Raw genomic sequence first — 24,690 nt, 5'->3', positions numbered from 1 at the left:
AACACTGAAGGTGATTTGTGTCCTATTATGTTAATATGGAAGCAGTTCATGCATATGTGTAAAATGGATAGCTTTGGGTAAATGTTCCTCCTTTTGATGTAAACCTAGTAGCTGTTTCTTATCCATGGTTTAAGAATTATAAGGGATTAAGTATTGACAAGGGAAGGATGTATGTTGTCATTTCTAATCAATAATGTGCTGGAGATACCAGGCAGGGGTCAGTAAACATTTTCTATAAAGGACCAGGTGGTCCTTTTTAGGCTTTGTGGACTGTATGGTCTCTGTTGCAAGTACTCAATTCTGTTGCTATTGCTCAAAAGCAGCCATAGAAAGTATGTGAACAAATGAGTGTAGCTTTGTTTCAATAATATTTTATTTATAGACATTGGAAACTTGAATTTCATGTAATTTTCATGTGTCATGAAGTAGTATTCCTTTGATTTTCTTTTAAACATTTAAAAATTTGAAATTCATTGTTGATTTATGGGCTGTATAAAAAGAAGTAGTGGGATTGATCTGGTGCAGAGGCCATAGTTTGCTGATCCCTGTTCACCCAGTATAATATAGTCACCAAAAGAAATAAAAGTCATACAGTTTGGAAGTAAAGAAATAAAGCTACCTTTATTTGTAGATGACATGCTTAATTAGAAAATCTTTAGGAATGTACATAAAAGCTACTAGAACTAACAAGTGAGTTTAGACAGGTAGCAGTTTTAATTTCAATATAATTGTTTTTAGATGCAAGCAACAAATTATAGGAAATTGAAATTAAAAAATAATTTACAAAAGTATTAAATACAGAATTTTAAGGGATAAATTTAGCAAAAGACATGCAAGATCTGTACATTAAAAACTACAAAGCATTGTTGACAGAAATTAAAGATATAATAATAAATAAATAGAAAGATACACCATGCTCACAGACTGGAAGACTTAACATTGTATGCATGTCATTTCTTCTCAGGTTGGGCTATAGATTCAATGCAATTTCAACAAAAGTGCTAATAGGCTTCGGTTTTCTTCAGCATAAATTGACAGTTAGATTTTATGATTTATATAAAAATGCAGAGGATCTGGAATAGCCAAAATAATTTTGAAAAAGAACAAGATTGGAGGATTTATGCTACCTGATTTTCAAGACTTAATAAAATTACTGTAAATCAGGATAGTGTGATGTTGCTGTAAAGTTAGACAGAGAGATGAATGGAAGAGAATAGAGACAGTAGAAATAGACCTACACATATTTGATCAATTGATTTTTCACAGAGCTGCCAAAGTAGTTCTCTGAGTGAAAGGAGAGTCTTAAACAAAAGTGATACAAATATAAAGAATAAACTTTGATTCATTCCTTGCATCATGTACAAAAAAATTAACTCAAAATGTATTTTAGACCTAAATGTAAAGTCCAGGTCTCTCAAACTTCTAGAAGAAAACATAGGAGAAAACTTTACTGACTTCATATTTAGCAAAAATTTCTTAAATAGGACACAAAAAGCACCATAAAAAAATCAGTAATTTGGACTTTATCAAAATTCAAAACTTTGCTCTTCAAAAGACATTGTTACAAAAATCAAAGGCGGCCACAGACTGGGGAGGAAATATTTGCAAAACGTATATCTGACTGAAAACTTTGTATTTAGATTATTAAGAGCTCTTACAACTCAATACTAAGACAACTCAAGACTAAGACAACCCAGTTAAAAAACGGGCAAAATGTTTAAACAGGAACTTTACCAAAGAAGATGTCCAGATGGCAAATAAACATGTGAAAAGAACACTTTTAGTCGTTAGGGAATGGCAAATTAAAACCAAAGTGAGGTACCATTACATACCCACCATAATGTCTAATGTTAAAAAGACTATACCAAGTTTTGCTAAGATGTGTTCAACCACTTTGGAACACAATTTGGCAGTTTGTTAAAAGGTTGAACACATACCCACCCTGTGATGCAGACATACCACTCGTAGATATTTAGCCAAGAGAAATGAAAGTATATGTCCACACAAAGACTTGTATGTAAATATTTTAAGATACATTATGTGTAATTGATGAAAACTGGAAACATCTCAAAGTCCATCAGTATATGAATGAGTAAACAATCTGCTATATATCTATGCATTGGAATATTAATCTGTAAAAAAAAAAAAGGATCAAACTGCTATATAGCCAGTAAGATGGATGAATCTTAAAATAGTTATGCCAAGAGAAAGAAGCCAGAGGAAAGAAAGAGTACGTACTTTATGGTTCTATTTATATAAAATTCTAGAAATGCAAATCTATAGCAACAGAAAGGACATCATTGATACCCTAGGCTTTGAGAGTAAAGAAGGGAGGAATAGATTACAAAGGGACATGAGGAAAAACTTTTTGGCACAGTCACCATGTTCACTAGCTTGATTGTGATAATGCTTTTGGAGATGGATAAAAATATCAAAACTCATCAGATTATATACTATAAATGTATATAGTTTATTTGTGCATCACTTGTACATCAGTAAAACTGTTACTAAAAGGTGTTTATACCTACCTAGGTGCAATTGACGAGAATTCTCCTCCTCACCCCCAAAAAAGAATTATTGATGGATTTTAGCTCTATGCTAGCTTGTGTATTTAAAGTTGTCTGATTTCATAGAACCATCTTGCTCATTGAAATGATTAAACTAGCATCATTTTAATCACTGATTCCATAATCCATTTATTCTTTATATCAGAAGGATGAAAGTAAATATCTCAAATATTTTTATGTTTCTGAGAGCTTTCATAAGATATCATATAGATGTGGTAACAGCAGTCTTTATTCTTCCTATTTCCTTTCAAATGATAGTATGAAAAAATTTATTGTTTACCCCAAAATTCATGTGTGCTGTCCCTTTGTAGTCATATCCTCACCACACTCCTTAACCCTTGGCAGCCACTGAGCTTTTTATCACTACACACACACACACACACACACACACACACACACACACACACACACACACACACACACACATATATGTATGTATTTATTTTAAGACAGAGTCTTACTCTCTTGCCTGGGCTAGAGTGCTGTGGCATCATCATAGCTCATAGCAACCTCAAACTCCTGGGCTCAAGAGATCCTCCCGTCTCAGTCTCCCAAGTATGTGGGACTACAGATGGGTACCACCACACCCAGCTAATTTTTTTCTTCTATTTTTAATTGTCTGGCTAATTTTTTCTATTTTTAGTAGAGACAGGGTCTCACTTTTGCTCAGGCTGATCTCGAACACCTGACCTCAAGTGATTTTCCTGCCTTGGCCTCCCAGAGTGCTAGGATTACAGGTTTATCACTATATTTTCTCTTTTTAAGAATGTCATATAGGTAGTATCATATAGTATGTAATCTTTTGAGACTAGCTTTTTTCACTCAGCATAATGCCTTTGAGATTCATCTAAGTTGTCTGCTGTAGTTTTTCCCTTTTTTGTTGCTGAGTAGTATTCTGTTGTTTGGATGTAACAAGTTTGTTTATTTGCTCACATGTTGAGGGATATATGAGTTGTTTCCAGTTTGGGTCATTGCAAATAAAGCCACTGTGAACATAAGTTTTTATTTCTCTAGAGTAAATATATAGGAGTGAGGTTGTTGGGCTAGATTGCAATTGTGTGTATAACTTTATAAGGATCTACCAAACTGTTTTCCAGAGTAGCTGTGCCATTTTTCATTCCTATCAGCAATGTATGAGAGTTTCAGTTGTTCTACATCATTGTCAGCATCTGGTATTATTATTATATTCTATTTTAGCTGTTCTCATAGATATGTCATAGCGTCTTATTGTGGTTTTAATTTTAATTTCTCTAATGTATAATATCGAGTATCTGAGCATCTTTTAATTTGTTTATTATTTGCCTTCCATATATATTCTTTGGTGAAGTGTCTGTTTTTTTTTTTTTTTTTGAGACAGAGTCTCGCTTTGTTATCCAGGCTAGAGTGAGTGCCGTGGCGTCAGCCTAGCTCACAGCAACCTCAAACTCCTGGGCTCAAGCAATCCTCCTGCCTCAGCCTCCCACGTAGCTGGGACTACAGGCATGTGCCACCATGCCCGGCTAGTTTTTTTTTTTTTATATATATATCAGTTGGCCAATTAATTTCTTTCTATTTATAGTAGAGACGGGGTCTCGCTCTTGCTCAGGCTGGTTTTGAACTCCTGACCTTGAGCAATCCGCCCGCCTCGGCCTCCCAAGAGCTAGGATTACAGGCGTGAGCCACAGCGCCCGGCCGGTGAAGTGTCTGTTTAAGTCTTTTGCCCGTTTTTAAATTGAATTAGTTTTTTTCTTACTGAGTTTTGGGCATTCAAAAATATATTCTAGATACAAATCCTTTGTCACATGTCATTTGCAATTGTTTTTCCCATTCTGTAGCTTTTCTTTTCATTCTCTTAACAGTGTCTTTTGTAGAGAAAAAGGTTTTAATTTTGAAGTTTAATTTTTATTGTTTCCCTTTTATGTATCATGCTTTTAATATTGTGTTTAAGAACTCTTTGCATAACCCCACATCATGAAGATTTTTTCTTATGCTTTATAGTTATATGGTCGACATTAGAACTAGGATCTATTTTGATATAATTTTATGTGAAGGTTCATGTTTTTTGCATATGGATTCCCAATTGTCCAACACCGTGTGTTAAAAAGACTATTTTTCTCTATTGAATTGCAGTTGCATCTTTGTCAAATATCAGTTGGCCATTTTCTGTGTGAGTCTATTTCTGGACTCTTTTTTCTGTTTCATTGATCTGTTTACTAATATCATACTGTCTTGATTACTGCATCTTTATAGTCTTAAAATTAGATAGTGTGATTCTTTCCCAAATTTTAGCTATTCTGGTGTCTTTGCCTTTTCATATACATTTTGAACACAGATTGCCTGTATGCATAAAAAATCCTGTGATTTTGATTGAAATTGCATTAAATTTATAGATCAACTTAGAGAGAATTGACATCTTGCAGAATTGACATCTTAACTATGTTGAGTCTTAATTTGTGAACTCCATTTATTTATATCTCCGTTGGTTTCTTTCATTAATATTTTGTTATTTTGAGCATGCAGTTCTCCACATGTGTTGTTAGATTTATATCTAAGAAGTTCATTTTTTTGGAGCAATTTAAAAAAAAAATTTGTTTTCTAGTTTTTCGAGTTCTTTTTTTAAACAATATTTTTATTGATAGTAAAGTTAGTTTAATACCAAAGGTATGTATACTTTGACCTTCCTGCTCAAAGAATTGGGCAGTTTACAATGAAAGCACATAGTGTAAAATATATAAAAGAGCAAAAAATCAAGACCCAAGAACTGAGCTTAAAAAGGTGATATTCAGAGTAAAACTGGAACCATTATCAGAGGATCTTATTTCCAGGGTCATGAAGGGATTATTACTACTTTATGGCTTTTAAAAAATTTTAGAAATAGCAAAAGTAATGGTTTGATATTAAAGCTCTAGAATACTGACTAGATATTTGTGACATATCCATAAGATAGTTTGCTTTGGTTATGAGACCCAGAAAAAATATGGAAATTTTCTGGACTGCCTACAGAAAATTCAGAACTACAGAAAATTCAAATGTTTGAGTGTTGGTGATTCTTGTACCTTCAGCAATAAACCGTATCTTTTAACTGGCACATTTGAAAGGTAGTTTTATCATGAAGTCATCATTTGTATTAAGGTTCTTTATTACTTCTTTAGGTTATTATGAAAAGACTTTTTTAGAAGTCAGTTTTTAAAAAGTAGAGCATTTCTGTCTGATGTGATGTTGAAAACAAATTGCATATCTATTGGGTGTTACTGCTGTGAAGGAGCCGAATAATTTTAAAATAAAGGGAAGTGAATGGCTACTGCATGCAAATGACTCATTTCCAGTGTTGCTGTCTCTAAAATGCAGCTTTTTCTTCTTGCTTTATTTTTCTATTAAAATATACATTTCTTTTATTTATCTTTTATTATTTATTTATCTTTATTATTGTCTGCTACTACCACTAGGAGTGTAAGCTTTTGGGGGGCAGCTCGTGTGTCTTACCACTGTATCTTCAGTGCCTAAAATTGTGACTGGCACAGACTAGGCACTCAAATATTAGTTGAATGAATGTTTAAATTTTATCTACAATCATGTGCTGAAGTATTAGGCTTTTTTTTTTTTTTTTTTTTTAAATAGTACCATGTTTCCTTGGTAAGTTCGTTTACTGACCTCTCATTTATGGCCCCTTGTACATTTTATTTTTTAAAACCTTGTTTGAGGATTTTATTCCAGCTCCTAATATATTTCTAGGAGATGTTTGTGGTCAAATTAGCACTCATTGAACAACCTAAGCTTGCATTTTTCTGGACCTCCTTAACAATTGGAGACCCGTACTTTAATGCAATTTCAGTTACCTGCCCAAACCAAGATTTGTGATTCCCTACAGTTTTTATTTTTCAAAAGTAATAGAACCCAATCGGTATATCCTTCTCTGAACAAGACTTCCTATCCTCTCATTTACTATATCTGCTAATCTTAAATCTCCAGTGTGTTTTATTTACTGTTTTTCTCTTTCTGCAGTCCATCAGTGACCTCCCAGATTCTCTTCTTCTGATTCTCTCAGCCTTGGAATCCATGATACAATACCCAAAATATGCCCTGTAGTCCCTTTTACTCCTGTTCTTCTCTTTAGTCTCTAGGAAAACCCCAGTTCTAGATATGTTATGGCTTGACATTTATGCTTTAAAAAAATTCTTCCCCATTTCTCTTCTTTAAAAAAGTTTTATTTTTATGTATAAATAACTTTTATAAAGAAATATACATTAGATTTTTTTTTTTTTTACATAGTATGACCAAACGTATTTGTTAATTTAAGGACATTATTATGTCTATTTACACATGGTGATAACATCCTCTCTTGTTGGGAGCACGCAGTATGTTGGAACTTAACTAAGTGCTTGAGAAACTTTATCTCATTATATTCTCCTAATAACTATATGAGGGAGCAAATAATTATCCCAACTATAGAAACAAGAATTGGGAGAGTCAGACAGAAAGTACCTCAGTATGTCCCATATCAGAATTTCAGTGTCTTGAGGTTCTGTGCAAGAACAGCCTCTTCCTTCACATCACATATTCTTAAGCCTTAAAGACACATCCTTCACTAAAACCAATGATGAACACAATTGCTGAATGGGAACCAGGGCTTGGAAATAAGTTACTAGTAAACATCATGGCATTGACTACTGTGAAGTCACTTATATTGGATAATGCCTTTGGAAGATGCCTTTTAGGCTTCTTTAGCCTTATCTTCTATGAGCTGTTTGGTAAGAAGTCCTCTTAGAAAGTCTTCCATGTATGTACTTCATACTTATGTTTAGAATATAGCTATACTTTTCACACATTGTGCTTGGTTTTGGCGCTTAATCCAAAACTAAAAGACAGTGGGAGAGTAATATTCCACATTCTGTCATTTCTTGTGGCCTGTGATGAATCCCCCACCTTCCTTGCACCTTAGCAGTGCCTCTCAGGAATATGCCAATTAAGAGAAATGGAGGGAGAAGGGACATGGGTGGCAGTCACCTAAAATCTAGAGGTTTTATGATTCTAACATAATCAAACAGACTTAGGAGAAGTGATCTCATTGCAGAGTTAGATTTAGGAAGATTAAGGGATCCTTGTTGCTGCTGGGTGGGGCTGAAAGTCTAGCTCCTCATTTAGCACTGCTGACACTGGGTCTGATAGGGGCAGTTTTTTGTTCTGTGTTTGTATGGATTAGGGAATATCACCAAAAAGTTTTCTGTTCTGCAAGGCCACCCTTTTCCTAGTGTGGCCAGAGAAGGCAGGATTTTCTTGGTTTTTTTTTTTTTGTGTGTGTAATTTGTGTTGGTTGCTATTTCTGGGTTGTAAACTTTTCTAGCACCCCAGCTAAGATATAGGGGAGTCAAAAAGAAAACCCAAGGAACTCACCATTGTATTGTTCCTCAAGTTGTAATGTCCCTAGCTAATTCACCTTCCTCTTTCCACCTTTTAGAGCTGTCCTATGTTTATTGTATTATATATATCCAGGGTTTTTTAATTTTTTTAAAAAAACTTTTAAGAAGGAGAATTGGTATGCAGTGGGACTACTCCATTTTGACTGGAACTCCTTGAATGCTTTTATACCTTGGGAGCTGAATGCTATTGTAGAATGTTACTACCACATCAGTCTCACTTCACTTGGGTCCTTGGTGATTTGTTCTGGTTCTTTTATCTGCCCACAAGCAGCTTTTTCATATTCCCCTCAAGAATTATTTTAAACCATTTACCTCTTTCCTCAAGCCCCTGCCTAAATCCTATCCCCATTCTTCTCAGTTGATCTTACCTCTTACTTTCTGGAAAAAAATGAGAATTATGGTATGTATTTTTAATCAAATTTTAGCACTTCTACTTACAAACTATAATCGTCCCTCAGTATAGAGGGAAGTGGTTCCAGGACCCCTTTGTATACCAAAATCTGCACATACTGTGGATGTTAGTACTGCAGAACCTGCCTGTGCAAACAGGGGGCCCTCCACATATGTGGGTTTTGCATCCCATGAATACTGTATCTTCTATCCTTGTTTGGTTAGAAAAAAATCTGCATATTAGTGGATCCATGAAGTTCAAACTTGCCTTGATCAAGGGTGCTGTAGTTACCTTCTTACTCAGTCTTCTGTCTTTGCCTCCTATCTCAGAGAATAAAGTGTTCCTTCTCCCCCAGAGCACCCTACGTGTACAGTGTTTATAAAGTCTGCAGGGTAGCGTGCAGTAATTTCCTAGGCCTTTACATTCATGTACCACTCACTCAGTCACTGACTCACCCAGAACAATCTCTAGTCCTGTAAGCTCTATTCGTGGTAAGTTCCCTATTCAGGTGTACCATTTTTTTATGTTTTATACTGTTTTTTGTTTTTTTTTTGAGACAGAGTCTCACTCTGTTGTCCAGGCTAGAGTGCTGTGGTGTCAGCCTAGCTCACAGCAACCTCAAACTTCTGGGCTCAAGCATTCCTGCTGCCTCAGCCTCCCGAGTAGCTGGGACTACAGGTATGCGCCATCATGCCCAGCTAATTTTTTCTACATATATTTTTATTTGTCCAGCTAATTTCTTTCTATTTTTTTTTTTTTTTTTAGTAGAGACAGGGATCTCACTCTTGGTCAGGCTGGTCTTGAACTCCTGAATTCAAGTTATCCTCCTGCCTGGCCTCCCAGAGTGCTAGGATTACAGGCGTGAGCCACCATGCCCAGCCTGGCCTCTGTTCTTCAACTCTTGGTTCCCACCAACTCTTTTTTTCCTGGACACTATCATAGTTGCTTCTCGAAAACACAAATTTGATCATGTTTACAAATGCTTCATTTCTTCCCACTTTTCCCTCACCCTAGTCTGTGCCATCATCTTCATCTTGACTATTGCTACAACCTCCTAGCTTATCTCTCCTTTTGCACTCTTGCTCTCACCCAAGTCCATTTCCCATATGAAAACTAGAGTGAACTTGTTAAAACCTGCTAGATGAAGTCACTCTGTTTCATAGCCTCCAACGACATCACAATCCACGCCAAGTAAAGCCAAAGTCGTCTTCTTTTTTTTTTTTTTTTTAAAGACAGAGCCTCACTTTGTTGCCCTGGCTAGAATGCCCTGGCGTCAGCCTAGCTCACAGCAACCTCAAACTCCTGGGCTTGAGCTATACTCCTGCCTCAGCCTCCCGAGTAGCTGGGACTACAGGCATGCACCACCATACCCGGCTAATTTTTCTATATATTTTTAGTTGGCCAGTTAATTTCTTTCTATTTTTAGTAGAGACGGGGTCTCACTCTTCCTCAGGCTGGTCTCTAACTCCTGATCTTGAGCGATCCACCCGCCTCAGCCTCCCAGAGTGCTAGAATTACAGGCATGAGCCACGATGCCCAGCCGATATTCTGTATTTTTATTGTACCTTTTCTATGTTTAGATACACAAATGCTTACGTGTTCCAGTTGCTTATGGTATTCAATACCATAACATGCTGTGCAGGTTTCTAGCCTAGAAGCAACAGTTTAAGGTTATACCATCTATCCTAGGTGTGTAGTAGGCTTTACCATCTGTTTGTGTAAGTACAATCTTATGTTCACACAAGGATGAAAATGCTTAATGATGCATTTCTCAGAATGTATTCCCATCCATAAGCAATGCATGACTGTAGTTCCGTCAGTTGCTAAGAGAGGGGTTTTAAAGTCCTCAACTATAATTTAAATTTATCTGTTTCTCCTTTCAGTTCTACTTTGTATTTTAAGGCCTTCTTTTGTAATGTGTACATATGTAGGATTGTTATACCTTCTTGGTAGATTTATCCTTTTGTCGTTATATAAAGTCCCTTCTGTACTAATTTTCTTTGCTTTAAAGTGTACTTTATCTTACATTAAAACAGCCATTCCTATGTTTTTTAAAATTAATGTTTGCATGGTATATCTTTTACCATCCTTTTATTCTAAAGGTACCAATGTTGTTGAATTTGGAGTAAGTTTCTTGTAAATAAGATAGGGTTGCATTATGTTTTTCATTTACTCAGCCAGTCTCTGCCTTTTAATTGTGGGGTATTTAGACCATTTACATTTAGGGTAATTATTGATATATTAGGGCTTATGTCGACCATTCTATTAGTGGTTTTATTCTTTTCCTCTGTTTGTTATTCATTTGTTTCCTTTTTCTTGGCTTCCTGTGGGTTACTTGAAAATTTCTTTAGAGTCCATCTTGATATATTTATGTTTTTCTTTTTTAGTTTGAATTCATTTTATTTTTAGACAACCTATATGACGTGTGTTTTAACAAAACAAAACAACACTTCTATTCTGAATAAATCATGATCAAAATAAATGAAAAGCTCAAGATGTCACTTCCATTTGTCTTAAGTTCTGGTATATGTGAATGACAGGCAGCAGCCAGTTATGATGACAGATGATAGATCGAAAATAATTCCCAAATTTGTTAATATTTTTCCATGTCTAAACCATCCTTAAAGAAAATATCATTTGGGGTCACACTGCATCTTCATGGTTGTTCAGCAGAGTAGCTGTGCTATCTTGATTCAAGTTTTTATCAGTAAAGGACTGGTAGTTTTTTATAATAGCAAGAATGTGCTTGAGTTATTCTGCAGCTCCTGTCATAAAATGTTTTACTCTTTCTAGTCTTTGTTCTTCAATTTGCTTTTGATTGATTTCATGTAATCTTTGATGTACTTGTTGTAGGCTTCTTTTGTGAAGCTGGTTTCCTGCAAGTGGTAGTTCATAGTATCAACGCCAGTGATTACTGTACTTTTAGTACCTTCACCCTCAGGGCCTTTAGTAGAAGTATTTCCACCAGTGAGCAAGTCATCTGTGTTATCTTCTGTCCTACTGACAATCCTCCCTTCCGCCTCCAAGCACAGCCTATTTGCAATCACCCCAGATCTTGTAAACGTCAGATACAATAATGACGGTGGCTGGAGGGCGATGACACCAGCACTTATGGCAAAACCCCAGCTATTGGAGCAAGTATGGTGCGACCAGAATGGCACTTGCAGGGAGTAGAAAGCGAGCAGAAAAGTTTATAGTGTTTTTTGAGTGTATCACATTCCAGAGTTTTCCTAATGATTGGTCTGCATATTACAGTATCAGCATTTTACCACTTGGAGTGAAGTATAGAAACCTCACTCCCTCTTTAGGTTCCTTTACTCTCCCTATTCTAAATGTCATGGTCTTGAGTATCAGATGGTGTTCTAATTTGGTTTGAATCATTGTGTGTGATTAGAAAACTCATGATGAGAAGAATAATTTTCAGTATTTACCTATGTTTCTATTCTTTCCATTTTTGTTTCTTCCTTCCTAATGCTTCAGGACTTTTTATTATCATGTCCTTTTTGTTTGGAATACTTCCTTTAACCATTCTTTAAGACTGTATCATTTCTAGTGACAGATTCTTTTCGTTTTTCTTTATCTGATAACATCTTTATTTCACCTTCATTCCTGATGGATAGTTTAATTGGATATATAATTTGTATATAGAATAATTTGAAAATTATTTTCTTTTATCAGTTGTTAGTTCTACTAAGTTTTAACACATTTGCTTATAAGGAAATACTAAAATGTTTATAGTGTGTATATCTCCTCTGACTGATACTTTACGAACCCCAGAAACTATGTGGTTGCTCATGAACAAGGAAATATTATGTAAGTGTTTTTACCCTGCAAGAGTTAGTTAATGTGCTTTCTTTAAGTGAGCTCTTCTCTACTTACCTGGTTCTGAAGTTCCTGATTTGATTCTTTTATAGGATCAATATTTTGATACATTGGGAATTTATTTACTCTTATTTTCTTTGGCAGCTTTCTGTTCAAAATCAGGAGTTTGAGAAAAATGAAGATGGAATCCCAAAAGTGGATCAGTTTCATTTGGTATGTGACCTTTTTGTCATATAGTGGTTTGAAACATACACAGTATTGTAACCTTAAATATTTGACTGAAAATTTCCTCTAGTTTTTGTAAGAATCCAAAATAGCATTGGAAATAAAGAATTATTTAAAAAAAATTCAAGTGCCCTACCTGTGCCACTGCCAGATAACTAACTTAATACTGCTGGATTGTGTGTTGGTTGCACAGATATATGAATAACCTATTAATTAAGGAAAATATTATTTCCTGTAATTCCAAGATCATATTATATTAAAATTTATGTCTTATTATAAGTTTTTAAAATAACTACTTAACTGTATCATTTCTTTATCATTTAAGTATGTTGTTGAGATTGTTTTATCATTCATATATGTTTTTATATTTTTAGTAGGTGTTCTGTACCAGGAATTGTACCAGGTGTTGGGGTTACAAAGATTGTAGCAATAGCCAATAAGTAGAGTATTAAGAAAGTAATTTGAGGAAAGCTGATTTGGGTTCTTCAAAGAAAAGGGGAATCCAGTATGAGTAGATATTAAGAGGTTAAATATGAAAATGAATGAGTCTAGAAAAGTATAATGATCAGGCTCTAAAAGTTCTCATGTATTTTGATAATTTGTACTATAATGAATGAAAACATAATTTTGCTTAACTCTACATAGTCTCCTAATTTATTTGACCACAGAAATATTTTATCTTATAATAATTACTAATATCCCATGAATTAATTTTTAGAAAACACTCCTTAGAAATGATGTTGAGGAGATTTGCCACACTTCTTGGGTAGTAGTAAAAAACATTTTGGACATCTTTTAGGAGATTATAAATCTGCGTTATACTTCTGGCTATTTTAGTAATGGTTTTATGCTTTTGAAAAACCTGTGATAAAAATGTCTTGCTTATTAAATATAAACGAAACAAAACAATAATGCTACATCAGAAGTTAAAGCTTCACCAAAAGTGAATGCCTGGAAGCCCTGCTCTTTCAGGTTTGATAAAAAGATTATCTTGTAGACTTTTATTCAGTGTGATATGTCCTCTGATTGAAGTAATCCATAAGGGGCAAATACAAGGCATGCTAGGGTGCCTTTGAAGGTGGAAATGATGGAACAGCAACATCATAGGGTGTGATAATACAATGGTCTTTGAAATAGTAGCACATAAATTCTGGCTCCCATAATGATGATGATAATGATAGAAGGGCTCCCAGAGATGATCACTTCAAAACTGAGATCAGAAACAGTTGACTTATGTGAAGAAGGTTACCTTACCATGCAGAGGAGCTTCAGTGTGAGATTTTTATAGTGGCAAACTCTGACCAATAACCTATAAAAAGAGGAAAAAGAGAAAGTCACAAAATGTTGGAATTTCACTTGTTTTTGAGAGATTTCAGCTGTGATTCTCTTTTTCCTTTTACATTTTTCCACCTAATTCAATTCCATTGTTTCAGTACTGAAGGTATCCCTTTCCAATAAAAAGTACGATCATCCCTCAGTATCCATGGGGGATACTGGTTCCAGGACTCCTTTGGATACTAAAATCCCTGCATACTCAAGTTCCACAGTTGGTGCAGTGGAACTAACATATAGGAGAAACTGGCCCTTCTTATCTTTGGGTTTTGCATTCTGAGAATACTATATTTTTGATCTGCATTTGGTTGCAGATTCAGAACCCACAGGTATGGAAATCTGACTACATTTATTTATTTTATTTTTTACTTATATATAATATGTCTACATATTTGTGGGGTACATGTGATATTTTATTACATGCATAAAATGTGTACTGATCAAATCAGGGTATTTAGGGTATCCATCACTTTGAATGTTTATCATTTCTGTGTGCCGGGAATATTTCAAATCCTCTGTTCTAGCTATTTCAAAATATTCAAACGTTGTTAACTCTAGTTACGCTACTTTGCTACGGAACGTTAGAACTTATTTCTTCTATCTAACTATTGTACCAATTAACCAACCTCTCTACATCCCCCTAACTCCCACACCTTTCTCAGTTTCTGATAACTACTATTCTACTCTCTACGTCCCTGAGATCATTTTAGCTCCCACATATGAGTGAGAATATGTGATATTTGTTTTTCCGTGCATGGCTTATTTCACTTAACATAATGACCTCCAGTTCCATTCATGTTGCTGTAAATGACAGGATTTTATTCTCTTTTATGACTGAAGAGTATTCCATTGCGTATATATACCACATTTTCTTTCTCCATTCACTAACGTTGATTCCATATCTTTGCGACTGTGAATAGTGCTGCAGTAATCATGAGGGTTCAGGTATGCTTTTGATATACTGATTTCCTTTCCTTTGGATCAATGCCCAGTAGTGGGATTGCTAGCTCCTGTGGAAGTCCTATTTTTACTATTGTGTGGTATCTCCTTACTGTTTTCCATAGTAGCTGTACTAATGTATTTCCACCAAGAATGTATAAGAGTTTAAGAGTTCCTTTTCTTTGCATCTTTGCCAGCATCTGTTATTCGTTTTTTTAATAATAGTCATTCTGAGGTAAGATGATAGCTCATTGTGGTTTTGATTGCATTTCCTTGATTATTAGTGATGTTTAGCATTTTTTATATACTTGTTGGCCATTTTTATGTCTTCTGAGAAATGTCTGTGCATGTCTTTTCCCCACTTTTTAATGGGATTTTTTTTTCTGTTGAGTTGTTTTCTGTATTCCTCCTTTGTTGGAGGAATACTTTGCAAATATTTTTTCCCATTCAATAGGTTGTGTCTTCCTTCTGTTCATTATTTCCTTTGCTATGCATGTGTGCTTTTTAGTTTAATATGTCCCATTGGTCTGTTTGTGTTTACGTTTTTGTTGCCTGTGCTTTTGGGGTCTTAGCCATAAAATCTTTGCCCAGACCAATCTCATGAAGTGTTTCCTGTGTGTTTTCTTCTAGTAGTTTTATAGTTTTAGGTCTTATGTTTAAGTCATTAATCCATCTTGGGTTGATATTTGTGTATGGTGAGATAGGGTTTCAGTTTCATTCTTCTGCATATGGGTATCCAGTTTTCCAGCACCATTTTTTGAAGAGGGTGTCTTTTTTTCTAATGTGTGTTCTTGATACCTTTCTTGAAAGTCAGTGGCTATAAGTAGTTGGATTTATTTATGGGTTCTGTGTTCTGACACATTGGTCTATGTGTCTGTTTTTATGATATACCCTGCTGTTTTGGTTACTGTGGCCTTGTATAATAATATATTAATATTTTTAAGTCAGATAACATGGTGCCTCCAGCTTTATTGTTTTTGCTCAGGATTGATTTGGCTATCCATGCTCTTTTTTAGTTCCATATAAATTTTAGGATTTTTTTTCTATCTGTGAAAAATGACATTGCTATTTTGACAGAGATTGAATCTGTAGGTTGCCTTGGATGGTATGGACATTTTAACAATATTCTTCTGACCAGGAGCATGGAATGTCTTTCCATTTGTTTATGTCCTCTTCACGTTTTTCATTAGTGTTTTATATGAATAGGTTTCCTTGTAGAGGTTTTTCACCTCTTTGGTTACATTTATTTCTAGGTTGTTTTTTTTTTGTAGCTATTAATGATGTTGTTTTCTTTCTCAGCTAGTTAATTATTGGTGTATAGAAACACTACTGATTTTTGCCTATTGGTTTGGTGTTGTGCAATGTTACTGAATTTATTTATTAGCTCTAAGCATTTTTTTGGTAGAGTCCTTAAATTTTTCTCTTAATAGATATAAGATTGTATCATTGTGCAAAGAAGGACAATTTGAGTTTCTCATTTTCAATTTGTATGTCTTTTATTTGTTTCTTTTGCCTGATTGCACTGGCTAGGACTTTTAATAATACTGTGTTGAGTAGGAGTGGTGAAAGTGGACATCCTTATCTTGTTCCAGTTCTTAGAGGAAAGGTTTTCAGTTTTTTCCCATTCAGTATTATGTTAGCTGTATTATGTTAGGATTTGTCATTTTGATGTGATTTTGGATTTGGTTTGCTAGTATTTTATTGATGATTTTTTACATCCATATTCATAGGGATATTGCCCTGTATTTTTCTTTTTTTGTTGTTATGTCCTTATCTGTTCTTGGTATGAGGGTAATGCTGGCCTCATAGAATGAATTAGGGACAATTCCTTCCTCCTCAGTTTTTTTTTCTTTTATTGAGACAGAGTCTCGCTTTGTTGCCCAGACTAGAGTGAGTGCTGTGGCGTCAGCCTAGCTCACAACAACCTCAAACTCCTGGGCTCAAGCGATCCTCCTGCCTCAGCCTCCTGAGTAGGTGGGACTATAGGCATGCAGCACCATGCCCAGCTAATTTTTTCTATATATATTAGTTGGCCAATTAATTTCTTTCTATTTATAGTAGAGACAGGGTCTCACTCTTGCTCAGGTTGGTTTCGAACTCCTGAGCTCAAATGATCTGCCCGCTTCGGCCTCCCAGAGAGCTAGGATTACAGACATGAGCCACTGCGCCTGGCTTCCTCCTCAATTTTTTAGAATAGTTTGAGGAGATTAGTGTTAGCTTGTCTTTGAAAGTTTGGTAGAACTAAGCAGTGAAGGCATTTGGTCCTTGGCTTTCCTTTGATGGGGGACTTTTAATTACTAATTCAATCTACTTAATTGTTCTTGGTCTGTTAAGTTTTTCTGTTTTTTCCAGATTAAATTTTGATGGGTTGTATTTGTCTAGGAATTTATCCATTTCCTCTAGGTTTTCCAGGTGTTAGTGTATGGTTGTTCATAATAGTCTGATGATGTTTTTGTATTTCTGTGATATCAGTTGTAGTGTTTCCTTTTTGCTTCTGATTTTATTTATTTGGATCTTTTTTCTTGGTTTGTCTAGCTAGCAGTTTATTGATTTATTCATATTTTTAAAAAAAACCCCAAATTTTTCTTTTGTTGATCCTTTGTATTTTTTTTTTTAGTTTCTATTTCAGTTAGTTTTGCTTGATCTTTATTATTTATTTCCTTCTACTAATTTAGGATTTGGTTTGTTCTTGCCTTCTCAATTGTTTGAAGTGTGTTAGATTGTTTATTTGGAAGCCTTCTACTTTTCTTTAATATAGGCATTTATTGCTATAAGCTGCTTGGTATCCCATAGGTTTCATTATGTTGTGTTTTGATTTTCATTGTTTCAATTTCCTTCTTAATTTAAAATTTCCTTCTTATCCAAGAATGGATTAATAAAATGTGGTATATGTATACCATGGAGTACTATTCAGCTCTAAGAAACAATGGTGATATAGCATATCTTATATTTTCCTGGTTAGAGCTGGAACCCATACTACTAAGTGAAGTATCCCAAGAATGGAAAAACAAGCACCAGATATATTCACCAGCAAATTCGTATTAACTGAGCAGCACCTAAGTGGACACATAGGTATATAGTAATAGGGTATTGGGCAGGTGGGAGGGGGGAGGGGGGCGGGTATATACATACATAATGAGTGAGATGTGCACCATCTGGGGGATGGTCATGCTGGAGACTCAGACTTGTGGGGGGAGAGGGGGAAAGGGCATTTATTGAAACCTTAAAATCTGTACCCCCATAATATGCTGAAAAAAAAAAGATATTTGAAATAAAATAAAATAAAAAAATAAAAAATGTCCTTCTTATTCTTTGACCCAGTGGTCAGTCATTCAGGAGGATGGCGTTTAACTTCCATATATTGGTACAGTTTCCAAAGTTTCTTTCGTTATTGATTTCTAGTTTTATTCTATTGTGGTCTGGAAAGAGACTAGAGATAAGGTTTTTATTTTTAAAAATTTGTTGAGACTCATTTTGTATCCTGACATATGTTCTATCCTGGAGAATGTTCCATGTGCTGATGAGAAGAATGTGTACTCTGTAGCTGCTGGATGAAATATTCTGTAAATTTCTGTTAAATTCATTTGGTTTCAGTTGCAGTTTAAATCTAACTTTTCTTTGTTAATTTTCTGTGTAGATGATATAATGCTGAGAGTAGGGTGTTGAAGTACCCAACTATTACTGTATTGGAGTCTATCTCTCCCTTTAGATCTAATAATAATTGCTACATATATCTGGGTGCTCCAGTGTTGGGTACATATGTTTTTAGAATTTATTGTATTCTCTTGCAAAATTAATCCCTTTATCATTATATAATGACCTTCTTTTTTACTTTTTGCTATTTTTTAAATTTCAGAGTATTACAGGGGTACAAATGTTTTGGTTACATAAATTGCTTTTGTGCACTTTGAGTCAAAGTTATAAGTGTGCCCATCATCCAGATAGTGTGCATTGTACCTGCTAGGTGTGATTTAGTCATCCCCTCCTCCCCACAATCTACTTAATTTCCAATGAATTTTATTTCCATCTGTGCACACAAGTTATTGTTAGATTAATTCTAACTTAATGGTGAGTACATGTGGTGTTTGTTTTTCCATTCTTGTGATATTTCACTTAGAATGGGCTCCAGTTCCATCCAGGTTAATACTAGAGATATTAGTTCATTTTTTAATGGCTGAGTAGTACTCCGTGGTATACATATGCCATATTTTATTAATCCACTCATGTATTGATGGGCACTTGGGTTATTTCCACATCTTTGCAGTTGTGAATTGTGCTTCTGTAAACATTTGGGTGCAGGTGTCTTTTTTTAATAAAATGTCCTTTTTTATTTTGGGTAAATACCCAGTAGTGGGATTGCTAGATAAAAAAGTAGGTCTACTTTCAGTTCTTTGAGGTATCTCCATACTACTTTCCACAGAGGGAAAGTACTAGTTTGTACTAGTTTGCAGTCCCACCAATAGTGTGTGAGTGTTCCTATCTCTCTCTGTCCATGCCAGCATTTGTTGTTTTGGGACTTTTTTTTTTAGACAGAGTCTTACTCTGTTGCCCAGGCTAGAGTGCTGTGGCATCAGCCCAGTGTATAGCAACCTCAAACTCCTGGGCTCAAGCAATCCTTCTGCCTCAGCCTTCCAAGTAGCTGGGACTACAGGCATGTGCCACCATGTCCAGCTAATTTTTTCTGTATGTTTTTAGTTATCCGGCTAATTTCTTTCTATTTTTAGTACAGATGGGGTCTTGCTCTTGCTCAGGTTGGTCTCAAACTCCTGACCTCGAGTGATCCTCCTGCCTTGGCCTCCCAGAATTCTAGGATTACAGGCATGAGCCACCATGCCCAGCCTGGGACTTTTTGATAAAAGACATTCTCACTGAAATTATTGTGGTTTTTCTGTTTTGACTTACAGTCTGTTTTATCTGATATTAGTAAAGCTATTCATGCTTGCTTTTCATTTCCATTTGCATGGAATAGCTTTTTCTATTTCTTCACTTTTAGTCTATAGGTGTCTTTACAAGTGAGAATAAATTTCTTATGTACAGCATATAGTTGAGTCATGTTTTTTAATAGATTTAGTCAGTCTATATCTTTTTAAGTGAAAAGTTGAATCCATTTACATTCATGGTTATTATTGATATGTGAGGGCTTATTCTTATCATTAATTGATTTCTGGTTGTTTTGTGTGTCTTTTGTTCCTTTCACTCTTATCGTTTATCATCTGATTTAGTGGTTTTCTGTAGTGGTGACATTTGAGTCCTTTCTCTTCCTCCTTTATGTGTTTATTCTACCAGTGTGTTTTATACTTTTGTGTGTTTTCATGATGGTAGATATCCTTTCGCTTCCAGATGTAGGACTCCCTTGAGCATTTGTTGTAGGGATATTTTCTTGGTAATGAATTCCCTCAGCTTTGGCTTATCTGGGAAGGAGTTAATTTCTCCTTCATTTTTGAAGGATAACTTTGCTGGGTATTGATACTATCCTTGGCTGGCATTTTTTGTTTCTTTCAGCACTTTGGTTATATCATTTCATTTTCTTTTGTTTTGTAAAGTTTCTGCTGAGAAATCTGCTGTTAGTGTGAGGGGACTTCCCTTATAAGTGACTGGAAACTTATGCTGTTTTAAGAATTCTCTTTGTGATTGACTTTTTACAGTTCGACCATAGTGGGCTACGTAGAAGACCTTTTTGAATCATATCTGTTTGTGGTTCTCTGAGCCTTCTGTATATGGAAGTGTACGTCTCTTGCTAGACATGGGAAGTTTTCAGCAATTATTTTGTTAAATCAATTTTATTTCTCTTTGGTTTTTTTTTTTCTTTGCATTCTGTGACACATAACATTGGAACATTTGTTTGCTTTGTGAGGCTCCATATGTCATTTAGAGTTTGTTCATTCAGTTTTTAAAATTTAAAGTCTTTAGTTTTTCTTGACTGGTTTATTTCAAAAGACCTGTCTTCAAGTTTTGAAATTACTTCTTTTACTTGATCTAGTCAATTTTAAGCTTTAGAGTGTATTTTTTTAAAATTTAAGTCAATGAATTCTTCAGTTCCAGGAATTTCGTTTGCTTTTCTATTTTTAAATGACATTTGTGTCTTTAGTAAATTTCTCATTCCTATAATAATTTTTATTTCTGATTTATTTTTATTATTTATCTTTGTTCTCATATCTCACTGAGCTTCCTTTATATCAATATTTTGAATTCTTTTTTCTGGGATTTAATAAATTTCTTTTTGATTAGAATCTATTCATGGAAATAATTATTGTGTTTCTTTGAAGGTGTCATATTTTCTTGCTTTTTTATGTTCCTTGTATCCTTATGTTGCTACCAGTGCATCTGGCATAACAGTTGCTGCTTCCAGTTTTTGGATTTGCTTTCATAGGGGAGGACTTTTTCCTGTAGATGTATCTATGGTGTTGGTTGGATAGGGCACTTTGGTTTTGATTCTGGGTGCATGGAGTAGTGTAGTATCCATAAGTTTCTTTGGCTGTAAATAGTTTCAGTGGTATCTGTGATATTTTTCAGTGTCTTAGGGTGCAGTTGTTAGTGAAGGCTATGGGAAAGTTTTGCCGAGGACAGGGATACCAGCTAGGCCAGACCGTGGGCCCTATTGGTGACATCTTTGGCCAAGTGTGCCTGTTCTTGGATCCCAGGATGGCATACATTGACACTGCTGTTAGCGGGTCTGAGTGGGCCATTTCTTTGGTCTCCAGGACTCTTTCTTGGGTGCTGTTAGTGCCAGTAGTAGGCCAGGATTGTGGGTGGGTTCTTATGCCTTTGGGTAGTGGGATTGATGTGGATGATGGCAATAACCATGGCTGGATAACCCTGTGGCTCCCAAGCAGTTTTCACTGATGGTGGTGGTGGTCTCAATGGGCTGGGCAGGCCAGTCCCCATGCCTGCAGGTGGCCTGTGCAGTTGGGTGTTAGCTGTGGTGGTAGTGGCAGGTTGAGTGGGCCTGTCCTCAGTCCTCTCAGTGGAGTGCTCAGGTGCCAGTGGTAGCAGATGAGACAGGATGATTCCCAGATGGCATTCTTGGGCACTGGAGTGGGGTGAAGCTAGGCCAGGAAGGCCTGTTTTCAGGTCCCCTAGTGGTACCTGCAGACACTGGCTCTGGTAAGCAGGAGTAAGGTGATTACAAGGCTCCCTGTGGAATGCATGGGTAGGGGCAGGAGCAGGTGCATTATAGCTTTGCTGCTGAGGTGGCCAAGGTTGCTTTCAGTGGCAGCAGCTGTAAGCAGGCAGCTGGGGAGCCGCAGGTCGTGGTTGTCTTTAGGGCACTTATATGTGCACAGTGGCTGTGCTCTGGGGATGGTGGAGTTGCTGCCAATGGCTCACACTTCAGCCCTGGCAGCAGCAGCCAACAGCATCAGTGATTGTGGGTGAGACTTGTCAAAAAGATTTCAGTGATGTGCAGACACAGGGGCTGTTGGGCCTCTGGGCAGGATGCAGTCAGGTGGTGGCTGGGCTCTCAGAATGGCACTGTGCTGTTATAGCTGCTTAGGACTCAAAGGGTATGTGAGACCCAGCATGAGCTCCCTCTCTGGAGCAATGTCATTGTGTGGTCTCCAGGCAGCTCTCTAGGCTAGTCTTAGGGTCCTTGAAGGTCAAGGGGCTTTCCCTTGGCTAGGATTGCAGAAGTCCATGGTGAGAATGTGGACCTCTGGGAATCTTGCATTTACCTATTCCCTGAATTGAGGAGTCTTCCCAGGTTCCCAGCCAGTCCTGGCTGAGCATACCGCCTTGCTTACCTCTTAGATCAGCAGTTTCCAACCTTTCTGGCATCAGGGACTAGTTTCATAGAAGATAGTTTTTCTGCAGGGGTGGGTGGGGGCAGCAGCAGAGGAGCTCTACACTCCAGGGGTTGGGTACCATAGTCTTAGATGTTTCCTGTAACTTCTTTGTTGAATTTCGGTGCTACCACCTTAGCTGATCTATTCAAAGTGTGATTATCTACTCATTATGTTCATTATTCTTTGTGGAGGAGGCAAGTACCAGATGCCTCTGGTCAGCCATCTTGAAATCCCTCTCAACTTTAATTATTGAAAAAAAAAATCCACATGTTAGTGGACCTATTCAGTTCAAACCCATGCTGTTCAATTCTGAGGCAGGAAGATAACTTTAGGCCAGGAATTTGAGACCAGCCTGAGCAAGACCCTGTCTCTACAAAAAATAAAAAATTAGCTGGGTATGGTGGCACACACCTGTAGTCTCAGCTTTTGGGAGGTTGAGGCAGGAGAATTGCTCAAGTGCAGGAGTTTGAGATTGCAGTGAGCTATGATGACACCACTGCACTCTAGTCTGCGCAACAGAGTGAGACCCTGTTTCAAAAAGAAAAAAATCTAAATAGAAAACTTGATTTAGCTCTATATCATTGACCAAAAGTATTTTTGAATTGAATCTTTCTTTTTCATTATAGGTTTGTCCTTATGTTCATTTGTTTTGATTTTGTTTTTAACATCTGTTTTTCCTTACAGGATGATAATGTCAAATCCCTCCTCTGTAGCTTGATATATTCTAGAAGTTCAATGACAGCTGAGCAAGTTTTGAATGCTGAATGTTTCTTGATACCAAAGGAAAAATCAATTCCAAACCCAGAAAAAGATATTGAATATACCCAATATAAAAAAGAAGAAGAATTAAAGTTGGAGAACTTGGATAAATATGAGGAAAAGACAAGAAATGGTGAAGCCAACTTTGATTGATAAAGTAGTGTTCTGTTGTTGTTAGAGATGTTATTTTTAAAAATCTTTGTTTATTTTGGTTAATAAATCTGGAGATGTTCTGGAATTGGTTGGGTTGTGTCTTTAGTATTCAGATTGTAAAAAATAAAAGATGTTTGGCTGTGCAAAAAATTATATGCTTTGAAATTTTGTTTTACTTGGAGTTTTTAAGGAAGGATTTTCTGATTGTAATTATTTTTTGAAATTGAGTAATTGGAGTAATTAGAGTGTGATACTTATAAGAGAGGTTAGTAGATTACTGGACAATACAGATTACTGTCCTATACAGATTTTCAGTATGTTGGCTAGCTAAGACTTTTTATTCAAGAAATGATAGTTGGCATCTGCTTTGCTTTGTATCCAGTTCTAGAAATATAAAGATAGTATAAAGATAGATAAAACATGGTCATTACATTTATGAAGCCAGCAGTCTATTGAAATATTCAGAGATATAAATAGATTATAATGTAATATGGAATATCCAATCATAGCTCTAGTTTTTATGGAATTATACAGCATAGGTCCTCATCCTGTGGAGGAGGGATTTCAGGGAAAACTTTCTGGAGGAGGTGGTTAAATTCTAAAGGAAGAGTTGTAAAGGTAAAGAGAGGGGCAAGAGTATCTTAAGTAGCAGAGAAAACAAGATGAAAGCACTGAGGGGAGAAACAGTTTTTGCATTTAAAAGGATAAAATATAAGGCAAGGAATAATGAGGTAAGTGACTCATACCTAATTATTTTATAAGAAGTTTGGAGTCATTAAAGAATTATAAACAGCTTTAGCTTCTTCAAAATCCATCTTCTACTTATCATTAGGATAGGGAGTAGGGAGAGACTAGTTAGAAGGTCTAACTTTACAAAATAGGCCAAAATCAGTTGGACTTAGTGATTGAAATGTATGTAGACTAAAGTAGTAAGGCAGAGTCTCTTCTTGCTGTTTGAATATACAGTCTTCTTCCTTATAGAGCCTCAGTTTTATTTGAGGTGGCAGTATACTCAGTAAAACTACATTTACTATTTTCTCTCTTAGTTGAGGACTTTTGACTAAGTTCTTGCAAATAAGGGTCCTTAAAAGGAGCTGACATAACTGGGAGCTGTTTCCTTTTGCCTTTACCCCTAACGTACTTCCTAGAAGCTAACATGATGGTAAGAGTTTGAGCAGCCCCTTTGGATCAAGAGATGATCCTGAGGATGCATGCCATGAACTAGGATGATGAAATGGCAAATTAGAAAGAGTTGGTGTCCCTAATCATTCTGGAACTTCTGTACTAGCCTCTCTGTTATTTTGAGAGAATACTAAACCCCTATA

The 24,690-nt window shown here is 35.9% G+C and overlaps 1 protein-coding gene across 3 annotated transcripts in view; it reads left to right on the top strand.

Annotated features, from left to right (window-relative positions):
• Positions 1–23,515, top strand: part of STK31 (serine/threonine kinase 31) — a 92,453-nt gene extending 68,938 nt beyond the window's left edge. For 2 of the 3 annotated variants that reach the window (XM_012773323.2, XM_012773322.2), the window contains 2 exons: positions 12,321–12,389; positions 23,138–23,515. In XM_012773323.2, coding sequence (XP_012628777.1) covers positions 12,321–12,389; positions 23,138–23,365 — 297 coding nt within the window. In that variant the 3' untranslated portion in view covers positions 23,366–23,515. The remainder of the gene's footprint in view (positions 1–12,320; positions 12,390–23,137) is intronic. The other variant, XM_076006174.1, reaches the window with a different exon arrangement.
• Positions 23,516–24,690: the final 1,175 nt, after the last annotated feature.

Source organism: Microcebus murinus, chromosome 9, assembly GCF_040939455.1.
Source record: "Microcebus murinus isolate Inina chromosome 9, M.murinus_Inina_mat1.0, whole genome shotgun sequence".
Lineage (NCBI taxonomy): Eukaryota > Metazoa > Chordata > Mammalia > Primates > Cheirogaleidae > Microcebus > Microcebus murinus.
Note: the sequence above shows the minus strand (reverse complement) of the source record. Positions and strands in the feature narration are given on the sequence as shown.